Source organism: Empidonax traillii, unplaced genomic scaffold (genome assembly GCF_003031625.1).
Source record: "Empidonax traillii isolate 1590-97213 ecotype Southwest subspecies unplaced genomic scaffold, ASM303162v1 scaffold106:size2091409, whole genome shotgun sequence".
Lineage (NCBI taxonomy): Eukaryota > Metazoa > Chordata > Aves > Passeriformes > Tyrannidae > Empidonax > Empidonax traillii.
Genome location: NW_020955299.1, coordinates 1,896,537 through 1,912,962, shown reverse-complemented (window position 1 = coordinate 1,912,962; position 16,426 = coordinate 1,896,537). Strand labels below are relative to the sequence as shown.

Sequence of the window (16,426 nt, the reverse complement as noted above, 5' to 3'; positions counted from 1 at the left end):
CTTCCCATTCCCTGTCCAGTTCATACCAGCAGCCCCAAGTACGGCAGATGAACCAACAGAACCCAGAAGCCAGGATGACACCTCTCAAAGCCTCCCTTCCTTGCCCAATGTGTGTTTTACTCGTCTGCAGTGTAAGACTGCAATGTCTGAGTAGGTCAGTTCCTTTCTTGTCATTATTTATTCTTAAGGAAAAGATGGGGCCTCTAAGGGATGAGCAGGGTCAGAGGTTCATTGCAGGGCTGTATGCGGAAATTCATGAATCATCCTTCAGTCTCATTTCCAGTTCAAGCAAGAGCGTGCATGAGAATCATGCAGTGCTGAACTTGCCCTCAGACATTCTTAAGCAAGCCACAACTGTAGCCCTATCCAGCTTGTCCTTCACCATGCCCTGAGTGCTGCTGACTGCTTGTGTGTGCAGCACACTTCCAGATCTCCAAAGGTAAAGCATTAATTGCAAATATGAAACAACCTAGAAGATGCTAACCAGAGGAAGCATCAGAACAAAACTGACTGGCTGCATAGCTCAGAACAGCAGTAAAAAACCAGAAGTCTCCTGAGGAATCTCTGAATGTGTCACTTTCAAATGAAAGATTGAAATATAATTCATCTATTGCCACATGACACATCAACTGTGACTTCATTTCCATTACTGTGTCTTTCAGGGACACGTTACTGTGTCTTGTAGGGAAGTCCTGCCTCTATTCACAGACGTAGTGGCATCAAATGGGATCAATGCTAGTGGTTCCAGTAATGTCAAGAACAGGGTTTTACCCTAAAAAAAAAAGTGGGGTTTACCCTAAAAAAAGATTGAACACCTGGAGTGGGGGCAAGGCTAAAGGGAGACTGAATAGCCATTTTACTGGTTTAGTATTGGGTGTGAAGTGCACTGGGATGCCCTTCTGCCAGGACAGGTATCTGTCAAAGGAGAACTGTTTGCTATAAAGACAAATCCCACTGTCCCAGCTGAACGATAAGCACTGTTTGGATGCAGCAGTGTGTGGGTGTCTTTGCTCCCTTCAGCATTCTCACTCAGTGTGAGTGAGACAGAGTCTCATTATCATTTATGCAACCTGAGCCATAATTGGGATTGATGTGACCGCTGTTTAACGCAAAGCATTCCTTTCCCCTTGTACAATAAAAGCACTTTACTTCATTTTGTTCATCAATGTATTGTGCAATTAATTCAGCCCTGCTTATTATATCCTGGGCTTGCATGTCATGCACTCAAGGGACTTAGAAATGTCTTAATGATCTCGTGGATGTGAAAACAATGAGGGCTATGACAGACATTATGCATTTGCACGTCTCTCACACCTATGAGATCTGGGGGCTGGTTGGTTTTTATCTCTGCCTTGTGCTCCTTGTACCTTGCAAATTGTCTCTGTTCCCTTCCCCTTGATAAAGCAACACAAACATGGAGAAGAAGATAAGCAGCAAGTTAAAGAAGACCTGCAGGGAGAAGCAGGCAATCCAGGAGACTGGAAACAGGATATGGAAATTTTTGTGACTACAAGCCTGGTCCAGGTGAGTTCAGCTCACTGCAACTAATATCCAGCAATTAGATGCTTTTTGCCAGTTGATGATATGCCTTGTGCAGACTGAGTGAAAGCCTAATATACAGCTGGCTCCCTCCCTGACAGCATAAAAGTGAGGCTAATAAGGCAGAAATGCCTTCCTTTGCATTTTCAGGACACTTTACCCTTGGTGGGGAAGGTGAAGCAATTCCACAGGGAGGTAAAGGAGTTGATACAATTGCTCCTGCTGTCCTTACCTGGCCCAGGGGAATGGAGACAAGCTCACCCCTCATAATTCTGCCCTTCTCACCCCTCTCTCGGGGTCTGCTCTGAAGGTAACTAAAGGCTGCAGCTGACTCCAGGGTCTCTGAGTTGTGCCCCTGGCTATGGAGCTGAGAGCAGTGAAGGCACCAGCTCAGCACAAACACATGTATTAGCCATGGAGCCTTTCTAAATAAGCAGTGGGGAAGGGCACATAGAAGTTACCTGGCTCTACAAACTCCCTTCTGAATCCCAGTGGACAATAAGCAAGCAGAAATATTACCTGGATTGTGTGTGTGTGGGGGGAGACTGAAGGTATTTTGTAATGCTGGTGAGGAGCCTCCTCCTGCAATGTCACTGCAAATGAGGCTGTGGCAAGGTGATTTGGGGACTGGAGAGGGTCACACTGATGTGGTGTCTTGACAAGCTCACTTGAAAGTCCTTTCCCATCTCAGCAGTGACAAGCTGCTCCTCTGATTTTCTAAAATCCAAGTAGAGCTTTGAGGTATCACTGAGGGACTACTCTTCAAGATTCACTGACACTCTAGAAAATGAACTGACACACCAGAAGCGGGTTTATGGAGTGCATATGCTCACTCAGTACATTCCAAGAAAACAACAGCCCTCGTATTTTTCCTGATAAAAAGTATGAAAGCAATGTGTTTTTTTTCCAGGCTTTATGCAGCAGAGAGTGACTGGCATGGACATGAACAATTTGGTACAGCATGGGTTTGAAACTGAAGCACTCGCACACACTGTGGATTGACAACAGGGTAATTACTGGGGGAGGAAAGGAGGAGAGAGGATTTCAATAAAACACCCCCAAGCTAAAATGAATGCAGACTATTACAGACCTGAGACAGAATGATTCCCAAGTGTTTTAATTTGTGCTTCCACTCCTTGTCTCTCTTGCAGTCATGATTTTGGCAACTGCCAGCAACATCCCCAAGACTGAACAGCATTTGCAGAGCAGGCAGCTGCTGAGATGATTATGTGAAATCTGCACGCTGCCCTCTCTTTTCCATGTCTGATTCTCACCCTTGGAGAAGTGGCTTAAAATGATGTGTAAGCCTTGGACTGACTGGTAACAGCAGTAGCTGTAGAGCAGGAGTCTGTGTGGGACTCTGTCACTCCCTTTTCTTTCATGCTCTGCAATTAGCTTTAAAAATTATTGCACAGAGCCGTGCTATGGCTGGTCTGGGTCCAATCCAAAGTCCTTTCGAGACAATAGAAAACCTTGCAAGAGCTCTGGCTTAAACTCTCTGGGGGCAGTAGAGAAGCAGAGCCTGTGTGAATTCCTAATTTGCGTTTCTCAAACAATCCGTTGAGAAGAACATATAAATCAAGACTTGCTTGATGTTTGTGTCCCTCTCTTCTTCAGACCTAATGCCCCCAAAGGCAGAACTGTCACTGACTACACAGTGACTGGGCCATACTGGGAAAGAAGGGGAAAGTTGCTGAGTGTAACCCAGAGATAGTATCGCTCTGCAGCTGCCATCGTGCCCTTGAGACAGCACAGAGCGGCACTAAAAGGCTTTGCTGCTCTCACAAGTGGGTTGGACTCGTTGTACAAATGTTGCCCTGGGGTTTTACATCACAGGCTGCTCTTGCATTCCACACCTTGGCATGTTATTTACTCAACAGCTTTCCTTCGCTCTGCAATTGCGAAGTCAGTGGTTGATGTGGCTGATACATAATTCAGGCCGATTCTTTTCACGCTGCTGTGGCTGATGCAGCACGTGCCTGGACCACTGCTCACCCTCCCTGCCTCGCCTCTGCAACACCACAGCTTGATTCAGACGGAATGAGACTTGGTCACGGGCTCTCTTTCTGAAACTCCACTGTGAGCAATCAATCCAGTAATCCCGTGACTTGATGGACAATAACTAACTCAATTTTCACTGACCTTACACATTTAACTAATCCCACCAATTAAGGATAATCTGTTCTTTATATTCAGAGTTAATAGCGGACTGAAAGCTGAAAAGGCAAGAGTGGAAGGAGCAAGTCTCTTTTTGGCATCTGAAAGCTCTGGCTTAAAATTCAGACTTGTTGTTTTTAAGCCTGCTTGTAGTTGGATTTGCACCAAAGTCTTGACCAAAACATTTTCCATGATCCTACAAGGATTTGGCAAGGAATACCTGAATCACCAAGGATGAAGACCCTGCAAAATTTCCTGCTTCCTTTCAGTTGCTCTGTTCCACCCAGACCTCAGCTACCACCCTGGAAAGCACCACACTGTGATATCAAACCTGCTTTTGACAATGGCTGTGCGTGTGGTTTTCATCGGTGTCACAGGGACCAGGGGGCTGAGAGCTCTGCAATTGACTGTGATCAATTAGGAGCCCTTTTTTTCCCTTTATGCTTCCACTGACAATGGCACTGGCAGCACCACCCACTATTCTGCATCTGGGCTGAGGGAGGGGCTGCATTGCTCTCCCTGGGTTAACAAATTGGAGCCAAACCACCTTTCTTTACTCTGCCTTTTGGGCTGCCTGTCATGCTGGAGGCAGAAATCTAAATAGCTACAAGCAACCCTGTGGTTGGTTTTGCCTAAATGCTCCTGCACAAACTCCTCCTTCAGCAGTGCAGGTCAGAACTGGCATTGTATTCACAGCATCTCTCTGTGGCCATGGCTGGGCACTCATTATATTAGAGATGTAAAGTATTATGTTAGCAGCCTTTGAGTGAATGCACAATGCAGAGTGACATGCAGCATAAACAGGAGTGCAAAATGGAGGTTTGCCTGCCTAAATGGAACCCAGAGGGGTTTAGGGAGGCTGTGTAAAGAGGGTTCAGCAGCAGGATTAATATTTCTGCTCTTACAGAAAGTGCTGTACATCTCCAGGTTCTTGAATATAAAAGAATAGTGCAGTATTAGCAGTAGAAAAGAACATTTTCACCAACTAGCACTACTGCAGTTTAACACAGGTAGCCTGTGTTGCTCCAGTACATCACTGAAGTCAGCAATTAAGCATTAATATAAAGAAGTTTTAAACATCTGGATGGCTACAGCAGGCAGAAATTGTTAGCTGCAATTTGAGTGAGGATAGAGGGAAGCTTGGATCCCCGCCTTGGGTAGAGGAATTTTTCTATCAAGTAGCACAATTGCTCTGTGGTTACTTGGTATCATCAGTGCTACCTGCTGATCAGCTCCCTTACTGGCTTTTCTGCCACATCCTTGGGTGCAGTCAAAGAAGCAGAAGAGTTTCACAAAGGAGATCTATCATATCTTTATTTACATATCATGGAAACACACATGCAACATGTCACAGGATTTACTACAATGGAACAGCCTGTCCCTATCTCCTGTTACCAAAAACTTTATTTTTGGCTCACTAGGAAAACTATCACTTCCCCAGAAAGCTCCTAAAAATAATCATTAAAAATAACAGACTTGGCAGGATAACTAAATGAGTGAGAGCTGCAGGCTGGGATGTCTTGCCACATCCTTGCAGAAACCAGGTGGTTCTCTGGAAGCAAGAAAGGAAGGAAGGAAGGATGGAGCAGGACTGGATGGTCCCAAAGATGACAGGTAGGAAGTGGTGGTGTGGAACCACCACTCCAAATCCATCTGGAGGCTACAAGTTTCCTCTCCTCTAGGAACCTCCAATCCTTAAGGGCAATCTACCTTTATTTTCAAGCAATAATTAAAGGGTAAAGTTTAAGCTCATATCTCCTTTGCCCTGAAGGATCTTCCACATCTAAACTCCTTTGAGAAGAAGAGATGAAGCTGCAGAACCTTTTCCTGCCAGGACCATCAGAACGGGAGTAACGATCATTTCTTACTAACTGGGAGAGGGGGACCCAACTCAGTGGCAGGAAATGTGCTGAGGGAAGGCAGGGGGAACACAATCTGCTGTGGCAAAGGCTGAGACCACTCTACTTATAAATAACATGAGTTTCAGCCCAGCTGGAACCTGGCATGTCCAGAGCCTGCAGCTCCAGTCATTTGCTCACTTTTTTCCTCTAATTCCCATTGCTAGGTATGAACAGTTTGAGCTCAGCTCCTGACCCTCCTGGCAGGAGTCCCACCCTCCTAAACATTGATGAAAGATCCCTGCTCTCCGTTGGCCGACTCGGGCTCCACACAGCGCCCTTTCCTCCGGGTCACTCTTCGGTTCCGGTGGAATTTGGCGTAACAGCGGAGCCCTACGGAAAAGACACACACAGGTGAGGAGGGACCAGGGCAGGAACACCACACAGTTGTCCCTCTGACAGACCCTGCTGCACTGGGGCCAGTGCTAGGGCTGTGGCAGATGGAAATGCCTGACATGGGCAGGGCATTGCTCTCTCCAGGCCCTGGCATTCTGCTTGGCTCCCTGCTCTGGTTTGGGATTCATTGGTTCAGGCAGGTTTCACTGGCTTTTTGAAATACCAATGAATTATTCCAATTGTTTCTAGTGATTTTATGGAAGCCCTGCTTGGTTTCCCCCTATTACTTCCCATTACTGTCTGAGTGATCTCTCCATTGGGAAATTACTATAGACTTAATGTGCAGCAGCAATGGCTTGGGACCTCCCCTTGCTATTTATTTCCCTGAAGCTTCAAGAGAAGAGGGAAAAGACTTTGAAGTGCTATTACTGGGAGGTCTGATCCAAAGCTCACTGCTCATCTCCTTCAATTTGTCTGGTTTGGACTCAAAGTGCAGGGTTTGAAGGAAGCTATCTGATATAGCATTGATGAATACTAAGAGGAAAAGAGGCATTTTATTTGTAAAAACCATGAGTACATATTCTCCCATGGCAGTGGAAGGCAATGGGAGCCTCTGATCAGGGTTACTAATGGGTTGTTGGCACCAATAGTTATATTTTTTGGTGCCTATTGTCTGACTTTGTTACACCAGAATGCATAGTTAGTCGGGCCCAGACAGGGGTACAGCCTGTGGGTAAATAATTCTCACAAAAGCCCAGATTTTCAGTAACCCTGATTTTCACTGGGCTTGGCAGGAGCTGAAACTGCAGCTCTTTTACCTTCCAGAGCAGGCAGCAGATAGCAACAGTGCCAGCACCCCCAGAGCAGGGCAGGCTGAGGATTTATAGCTCACATAATGAGACGGCCCCAAACTGTCCTCAGCTGTACCCCAGAGACCCAGAGGATGTCACAGGTCACAGAGCAGCCTTTTGGAGTGCATGTCCCTGGGCTACCCTGAGACCAGCTACCTCAAAGTTGGGTTTGTGCCCCTCATTACCAATCCCCCCAGGGCAGTCTGGCCTCCCAGAAGGAGAGCACACAAGATCAGAGCTCTGCTCTTATCTAAGCCTCTTGTCTGCCTTATCTGGATCTTCCATCTCTGGGGATCTTTTTAATGCTGCAGAGGATGCACATTTGGCATCAACTTATAACTAGCTTAAGGATAAAGCAGGGCCTGGGGCAGCCCTCATTAGGCTTGCAGAAACACTTTTCTAGGCTAATCTATCAGAAGGTCACCTCTGATGAGGACCTTCAGGTGTCACACAACACACTCAAGGTGAAGACTACCATTTAACATTGCAGCTCCAGGGAAGCTGCTTGTTTAATTGGGTAAAAACAGGTGAATGACCTGGTCAAATCACTGGTCACAAAACTTGGCAACCAGAGTTTTGTTCTGGCAAACAAGACCCAGTGCCTGGAGCTGCCCCTGAACATGTTCAGTCTAGAAGAGTGCCTTTCAACATCTTTGTGATGCACTTGTCTAGCAAGGGCTGCTGTGGGTTCCTCAGAAGCAGCTTTAAGAAACAAACGCCTGTGCCCTTCCCACATCTACTAAATTGCTACAAGCTCGGCTGAAATTATCTTGGGAAAGACATGTTAGGCACAAGGTCATGCAAAGCAGTCTGTTTTTATAGCCTGTGATACTTGAAAGCACCACTGAAGTGTTAATGTATTGTGGCTGCTTCTGTCAGGTTTGTAGATAGGAGGATTTTTGTTTTCATGAGGGAAAACAAGATATCCTGGATGACTCAACAGCCACACTGTGAGTCAGTGGCAGGGAAAGGCTAAGAGCAGCAGAGCTTAGCTCTTATTTTCACATACAAACCATTATTCCAAGCCAATGCTGTCATCTACAGCGGGGGAGAGCAAAGAGCTGGACTCACCCTCAGTGCACATGCAGTCATCGTAACACTTGTTGTTAAGGCCTCGATTGTGGGGTTTGCAGAGGTGCTCACGCAGGTCACAGCAAGAGCCTGCAACACAGGGACAGGATCAGCACAGCTCATGTAACCCCTTCCCTGTGGGAGCACTGACACCCCTCACAGCTCCATCACACAGACATCATCTATTCCTACAGTGGCCTGGAGAGCCCTGCCCTTCCCTTGGATACCACCACTCCCTATCAGCAGCAGCAATCAGGATGCATTTCAAACAATCCCATGTTTGGAGAAATGCCTCTGCCAAGCGGATCCTGACCTGGGAGGCAGTCAAGGTGGTGATCACATGGCTCCCCTTCAGCTGTCACAGTTTCGTTTCCACTGTTGGGGCTCTTACTGCGGCGCTTTTCTGTGGGAAAAAAAGAGATGCTGATAGAAAATTTCATGCTACTGTTTTCATCCCGGAGAGTATATTGTTCCAGGGTGCAAGCAGCCTCAAACATCTCGAGTTTGAACTCTAAACCTTCATAGTCTAATCTCCTCCCTATTTCTCAACCCTCCATCTATCATTTTTCCTCTGCCCTCAAACTATGCATCCAAAATGAGAAACATTCTGCAACTGAGCACAAAACACAATCAGCATTATGCTGCTTCTCTCTTTCCCCACCACTATGATCTCATGCCCTTCAGCACATCTGGGAACACTAACCGTGGGACAAGCCTTACAAGGGGAACTTTTGGGAAAGAGGACAGGGAGGTTTAGCACCTTTCTTTTTAGCAGATGGCCACATTTCTGGTTTGAGGTCCTCATAATCTGTCCAGTCAAAGAGTGCCATATCTAGGGTGGGCATCACATCCCCGTCTTGCCTGAGGCGGGCCTGCAAACCACAAGAAACCAGACAGACAATGGGTTACTCTTCTGGAGTGACACTGAAGTCTTTGAGAATTTTTATGGTGCTTTTAGACATTTATAAAGGCCTTATGATTCCCCCTCCACCCCATCTCCAGCTCTGCCTTGTCCTTCAGGGATTCCTGGCATCTCATTTTCCAAAGGGGAGAGCTCTCCCTTGCTGCAGCTGAAGCCAAGAAGGAAGTTTTCACTCTTCTATGTGAGGACAAAAGAGTGAGCAAGGATTGTTAGGATATGGTGGCTCTGCAGCCAAGGGCTCCTACTGCCTCTCTGGTCGGTGAAGCTCAGGGGAGATGGACAGATGAGGGACAGACAGGGCTTGGAGGGACAAAGCAGTTACCAGCTCTACCTGTGACCGTGGTGAGGTGGCTGGAAGAACAGGAGGCTCTTCTGTGGAAGCAGCTTGGTCCAGGGCAGTGATGAGGAGCACGGTGGGAGTCAGGCTTGTAGCTTCCTCTGCCTGGAGGTTCTGAAACTGTTCTTCAAAGCTTTCAGGTTTCTTGTACAGGGAGCTCGGCCCAGCATCAGGAGTCTTCCCTGCAGAGGGCAACAGGCACAGCAGCATTGGCTTTCTCATCCCTTTTCTCTGAGTGCCATAGATTTGAGCCAAAGGAATTCAGATTTCACCCATCCACAACCCCGAGCTGCTCTTTAGGCCAACATAAAACAGAGTAGTGAGCCAATAAAGCAATAGAAGATCAGGTCCAGAGTATACGCAGCTTGATTTTTATACATTTAAGACATATGTAATCATACCTTCTTGAAGGCATGTCTACCTCTTGCTTAAGAAGAAAAAGATGTCTTCTTCTGGTCTCAAGAGTACAAAACGTACCTGTTTCACCATTTTTAAACCAATGGATTAAGCTGCACCAAATATCTGTGAATACATTCTTATTTTATTTTAGTAGTGAGTTATTTTAGCTCCTAAATTGAAATTCCGATCTTCACAGGCTTATCCCTGTTTTTCATAAGTATTAATTTAAATATAGACCTTAAGTTAAACCCAAGAAACAAGACCTGTTTGTAGTCTGCAAATATTGCTTCAAACCAGCTTTGTTGCATCCTCCTCTTTATTGCTTAACATGAGTTGTTTAGTCAGTCCCCTGAGAAAACAAGAGAGCTCTTCTTACTGAGGTAGGAAGGAGTGAGAGCTGGAACTCAGGGATGTGACACCCAGCTCGTCACATAGTGTAGACTGACACAAATTGCCCGGTTTTAACCAAACTCAAGATTTACCACAGTGAGCAGAGCATACCACAGAGACACACACCCACAACTTGACCTGCAAAGGAAAGCAGTCCCAGTCAAAACCAAACGACATTTCAAAGTCATTAGTGCAGTTTCACATGGGCAAAAATTATATTTTTTGGTAGTTTAGCATAAATATAGAAGAATACCAGCTCTGGTGAGAAGAAACTGTTCTTCAAGTGAAATAAAGGGGTTGTATTATTTCTAGTTCTGGTCATGTTCTGAAGTCAGTGGAGAGATTGAGCATGGCTCGAACACGTTTGAACCATTTACTAAAAAGCCAACAAAACAGGCCACCCTAGAACAACCCCTCAAGTCCCAGGGACTCTCTGAGCTGCCCCTCTAAGGCAAACCAGGTCATTCTCACAAACTTGCAGCCAGCACTAACCCCCTCTGGTTCTGGAGTTCCCCTTTCTTCTTGTGCCTCCTTTGTCTGGCAGATTTCTCCCCAGAGCAGGCACACACCCCACACCCTCCACACACCCATGTGGCTCAACCACAGCTGCATCTCCTTGCCCTCACACCACTGACACTCACTGCCAGTCCCCCACCAGCCCCTGGAGCTCAAATACCTCGGTGGTGTTTCAGCCTGTCCCTGCGGCTGTGCCGCCGCTGCTCCCGGCTCTGCTTCTTCCCCCTCTCAGAGCCCGGGGACTGGTTCTCCCTCTCAGGATACGGCAACTCAAAGCCCAGGAACACATCCTTGTTCTGTTTCAGGGCTGCTGGCTGTCCCTCTGTCACCAGCTCCTCCACAGCTGACGCTCCGCTGCCCATCCTGAGGGTCTCTTCCCCGGCCGGCCGCCCTCTCGAAGGCATGGCATGGACTCTCTCCTTCTTGGCCAAGCCGTGCTTGTGGTGGTGCCCAATTTTGGGCTGCTGCAGCCACATCTCTTGGTTTTGAAGGTGGTTGTCGCCGTCTGGAACATTTCTGAGCTTTGTGCCAGGGTTCAGGGAGACTGCAAGACTGATGTCAGAAAGAACCAGCGCGCACAGGAAGAGGAAAGGAGAGAAGAAGGTGGAAGAAGCTGCCATAATCCTGGGTGCTCTGCCTCACCTGCAATTAAAAAAAAAAAAAAAGAAAAAAGTAAACAACCAACATTTAGGAAGGGTAAAGGCCATCAGGATTCAGTCCTAGAACACTTAGATAAAAAACACTATTACGTCCAGAGCTGGAAGTGAGTTATTCCCTCCTTGGTTACCCTTCTCTCCCAGCCCTGGCTACAGCAGCTGAGACACACGTGCAGGGCCTGCAGGGCTGAGAGGTCCCAGTTTCATGTGCAAATGAGGCCATCAATCAGCAGGACATTTCCCTTTGATTCCTCGATAGGCCCCCCTACCCTCCCCATTCATAGCCCACCATCTGAGGGGCTGGGGGGGGCTGGCTCCTGCTGGCCACAGTCCCTGAGCCCAGGCACAGCATTAGCTGTCTGGCCAGAGCTGTTTGCTGCCAGGTTGGCATCCTGGGCCTGGCTGGCACTGGCCCCTCCTCACAGCTGGTTTCCTTGCAATGAAGATGTCAAGATGAACAAAACTGGGGGCAGATGGTGGCCTCGCAGGACCAGCAACAGCCCTGAGCAGCTCAAGCCAGAGACATTCACGTGCACTCACACACTGCTTCAGGGTGGCTGAAATTGGTCAAGGGAAGAAAAAACGCTGGAAATTTTCTGCTGATACCTCATGGCATAGCAGAGAAATAAATCTGCTGTCAGCAGAGTAGGGGATGCTGGTCTAAAGATCAAAGGGCAGGGAGGCAGACTGAGGTTTTTCTAGTTTGTCCCACTTTCCCTCCTTGACCCTTCACCCAACCAGACAAGGCTGTCACTGGGAAGGTAATTTAAGTCCAAAGAATATTGAGACCAAGTCCCTCAGTGCTGTGTCTGCAGACTGTCCTCACTGTCATATTTCTGAAGGTCTTCCTTCATCCCTGTATTTGTGTTACAAGACATGGCTGTGGGACATTGCACAAGTCAGAGCATTCTCTAATTAAGTCATTCTCCTCTTTTATTTCCCACAGAAAGGGGAAAGGGATTTGCAGCATTTCCAGTGCAGCCTTTTGCTTTGGGGCAGCTTTCTCAGACTGTCCCTCTCAGTCTGGGCAGCATGAAGACCTACTTAAGACCAAAGTTCCCTGCAAAACCGACTGCCAGAAAACCAGGCCCCTGCTTACACTGGAGAAATACTGACAGAGTTACAGCCACTCAACCTCCTCCCCTTCCTTCCTGCACGCCAGTTCCGACTGCACCTGATTTCCATCTGTTCACCCACCGGGTGAACCACTTTGCTGCTTAATTGCAATCGTTTGCACTCCCTCTCCAGGTGCTTGGCTGTTCGACCAGCCATTGTCACCTGGGAAGGGCAGGTAGCAACCCTCGAGGCCAATCTCTGAGCCTCTTTGTGGAGCTGACAGGAGACACCCTAAGAATAGCCTGGGCTCTTTCTTTCCACCTCTGAGACAGATGTGGAGTGTTTTGAGTCAGTGAAAGCTCTGCCATGATAGCTGACCCAGCCTCAGAGAGCGTCTTGTGAGTTTGGAGGGAGATGGCTTTATCCTGTTAACTGAAGAAAGCCTGCTCACACGTTCAACAGCCAATTCTGCCTTTCCAAGATTTCTCTCTGTTGTTGCTCAAAGCCTGGGAGCAAGTTTTCAGTTCAGCCCTCCCCTGGAAAGAGGTAGGCAGGACAGGGGCCTTTTCTTTATGCAGTGCCCAAAAAGCAGGTTCTTCTACTGGTCACAAAGGACAAAAAACTGCTGCTTGATTTAGGAGGTGCTGGGAAGCTTATTTGCTGAAGGCATAACACTATGAAGTAGCATTTTATTGGCAGCTACCTGGAACAAAGGAAAACCAGACTGACAGCTAAATCTATTAACAAAGCACATCAAGTCCTGCTTCAAAACCAATGGAAAAAACAGCAACCCAGCAACATGCAGGCTCTGCATGGGGTCATTTGTTTTTTTTTTCCCAGACCATGGGGTCTTTGTTTTTCTTCCTAGGATTTTCTCTTTAAGAACCAGAGCAAACCAGCTGGATTAAGGCATCACTCAGAACAACTCAAAGAGCCAGAAAGAGCATCTTACCTTTTCATCTGTAGGCAAAATACCAAGAGGAGAGAACAAGTGCAAAGAGAGCGCGAGGGTGTCTCCAATCTCGCTCTCACAGACAAGGGCCCTTTGATGGTGAACCTGACAGACACAAGCTGCACGTTCTGGTTTTCAGCAGGAGCTTGGAGGCAGCTAAATGCTGCAGGGCAGTTAAACAGAAGGTCTGCTTCCAAGTGGAGGGGGCATTTATTTAAGCTGCCCAGCTGTCTTGTTGGCACTGCACGGGATGAAAGTGCAGCTAGAGCACATGGGTTGCCTCATCTCTGCACTGGCAGAGGGGCAGGCTGACACGCTGTGTTACTGTCACTGGGAATCTTGCATTAATAATGCAGATAAATACCTGTATCACGCTGTTGTCAGGGGAGATCTGAGCTGTTTTGCTAAACCAAACTGGTGCATGGATAAGTTTGGGTACCTTGGGTTAATGCAACTCTTCTGTGCTGGAGGCAAATGAGTCTCAGCCCTCTCCTCAGTCACTTGTTTCCATGCCGTGATCTACTTTTAACTTCAGAAACCTCTTCCTACCTCCTTCACTTTTCTTACCCTACCAAAGCTGTAAAATTCACACTTCCAGAGGCAGCTAAGATAACACAACAGCATCCCCAGTTCTCAGTGCTCAGGTTCCTCAACGTCTGAGCACCAAAGTTAACTTCACCCCCTCTTCTGGCAGGACCACCTAGCCCTGGGCTTGCTGACGTAGGTGACAGCAAGGCTCTCACACTGTGCTGCACCTTTTCTGCACAGGTGAAATTCTGCCAGGCAGAAAGAAGCCTGGCCTTGTAAGGAGATGCCTTTCCTAAATTGCTATAAACAAAAGACACACGTTACAACAAGCCCAGAACCCACACTCTTCTTAGGGTTCATGTATTAGTAAAGGAAACAGCTGAAGTACTTGCCAAGTTAAGCTGCCCCACAGTTCTTTAGACCAGACCTACATCCCCCCTGCTCCACCCCATACCTGCATTTCTTTTATAGACCCTCAGGATTACAAACCACCTGAGGCAGCAAATCTGCCTTTTCACAAGAACACCTGTACAGCAAAGATAAGGCCTTAGAGCTGCCCAGGGTGCAGGCTCAGGACTGAGTTGCAGTGCTGTCTCAGCCACTATTTCTGATCCATTTTGGGTTAGCAGTGGATGGTTACAATCCTGTAAGGGAAATTAGAGGGTTTTTTGCATACTGAGTAACTTTCCCTGTGGGAAGTCTCTCTGGACTCACTGCTACAATTACAATACGCTGATACTCTGCTCATAATCCTGCAAGGCAGCCATGGACTGAGTAGGTACAAAGAAACTCAGGCATGTTTTCCCCCTATAAACACAGTTGTGCCACCTTGGCTCTGAAATAGGCTCTGAAACTGCCCCTGCTGCATCTGTGTTGTATTTCACAAAGCAGCAACATCAGATGATCCACCTCCATTCATGTATCTCCCTTACAGCATTATACCTGACAGCCACAGCTTTAACTTCTCACATATGTTCTTCATGTCACAGCCAAGAGGAACAAAACCCTTGAACTGAGAGACTGTCAAGATCCTTTCTCACCCCAGACTGCAGATGATGCAGTTTGTATGCTCAAGGGCTGAACCAAGCTAGACCCCAAGCACGTATGCTGGGCCAGATTTCTTTTTGGCTCTGATAAGCTCAGACTTTGGCAGACGTGCACAAAGATTTCCTGGACTCCAGACAATCCCAAGCTGCAGCAATAGACGAAGTGTGTGTGCATCTACATGGGTGTTGTGTGGATGTGCCTGTGTGGCAGGGATGACAGACAATAAACCCGGCTTCGTGTGCCAGGCTGCTGCCTGTAAATAAGAAGCCAAAGGGTGATGGATGGGCTTGGGAAGGCCTGGAGCAGAATGGACAGGGTAGGCTCTATGGTAGCTGACATGCAGAGAGCTGGCTGGAGCCAGGAGGATGGCATTGTGCAGATAAATGAGATTTCACTTCCCTGCTGGGTCTCTTTCCATCTGTTTTTCTGTTTCTGGAGGCAAATGCTGGGAAGCTTCATAAACAATCTGCCAAGAGACCTTCCCATTTCTAAAGGCTCCCTCCCAGCTTTCTAGGGTCCCCCAAAGCAGGCAGGTAATCTTATATGCACCCTTCTCTTTTCCTCCCCAGGGCAAAAGTAGTAACACTTTTATTCTCTCCAACACTTCTTGCATACTCAATTTATAGAGATTTTTATTTTTCCCTGCTGGTACAGACATCCTTGGGATGTCAGAACTGCAGAATTCCCTGCTCACAGATCTCCAGTCCTTCTGGGTTCCTCTTCAGAGCTGCCCTCCTTTCTTAGGTTTTCTGTATCTATTGTCACCTTTCCTCCTTATTTTGCCTTTCATATTTACCTGACTCCGCAGTTTCTTTGTCCCTCATGACTGTGGTGTGAGAGATTTCCCCTCTGCTGATATTTAGGCTACTTGAATCCTGTCCCCACCCTTTGAAACATCTGCTTTCCTTCGCCTGTGCTGTTTTCCCTCCTTGCCTGCCATCCCTAAACAGCACTCCACTGTAGAAAGGAGCCAATTCACTAACACACTACTGGCACAAGAGACAGAACAGAGAGATTCGGGCTTGCAGGGGGTTAAGGAGTAGCTGTAGGTGCCTTGTGCCTTCACAAAGCATCCCCCTGGGGCCGTTTGTAACCACTGACCACTTGAAATGTGATTCACTCAACATCAGCTGAAGGGCTGGAGCTGGGACTCCCCTTACTGGTCAGCTCTGGCTCTCTGCCCTCCTAATCAGGACAGAAGTGACTTGTTCACACAGCACGGCCTAGGGAACTCCCTCTCCTGCAGCCCAGGCTTGTGAGCTGGTCACTAAGTCACGGCTGAGCTCCAGCACCCCTGCTCTGATGGACACCTTCAGGTGCCTCTCACCTTCAGCCACAGCCATGCCACCCCTTCTCCTGAGCTTCTTCCCGACCTGCCCTGGGAGCTTCCCAGCACATCATCCTCCAGGGACTGAGCAGCCCAGCAAGCCCCTGCACTGAAGGGGAAGAGGGGCACATGAATGAATATGCAGTACCCTCTGCTCTGCTTCCTCTGGGATTCCACAGAGTGGCTGACACAGCCATCACAGGCGACCTGCTATCAAACAGAGTCTACTCTACCCAATAATGAGATTAAAATAGCAATGAGCCTGAGATTAGCATCCAAGATATAGTCGCTGGCTGTCAGCACGGCAGAGAAGACTCTCCAGTTTCATGCACAATGCCTGGTGACAAATGGGACACAATCAATAGCAAAGGTCATTGCTCACCCGGCCGGAAAGTCCCTGCCAGTGTGACAGGGAAGAATGGGGGCAGATCTGCCCTGATCTTC

General features: G+C 47.8%; 1 protein-coding gene across 1 annotated transcript in view; it reads right to left on the bottom strand.

Moving 5' to 3' along the window:
• Nucleotides 1-5,348: 5,348 nt before the first annotated feature.
• Nucleotides 5,349-16,426, bottom strand: part of DRAXIN (dorsal inhibitory axon guidance protein) — a 12,567-nt gene continuing 1,489 nt past the window's right edge. Inside the window, exons 2-7 of the mRNA XM_027882536.1 lie at nucleotides 10,577-11,058; nucleotides 9,106-9,293; nucleotides 8,613-8,724; nucleotides 8,166-8,255; nucleotides 7,853-7,942; nucleotides 5,349-5,927 (exon numbers count right to left, since the gene is read on the bottom strand). Of these exons, the coding sequence (XP_027738337.1) occupies nucleotides 5,815-5,927; nucleotides 7,853-7,942; nucleotides 8,166-8,255; nucleotides 8,613-8,724; nucleotides 9,106-9,293; nucleotides 10,577-11,036 (1,053 nt within the window). The 5' untranslated portion in view covers nucleotides 11,037-11,058 and the 3' untranslated portion in view covers nucleotides 5,349-5,814. The remainder of the gene's footprint in view (nucleotides 5,928-7,852; nucleotides 7,943-8,165; nucleotides 8,256-8,612; nucleotides 8,725-9,105; nucleotides 9,294-10,576; nucleotides 11,059-16,426) is intronic.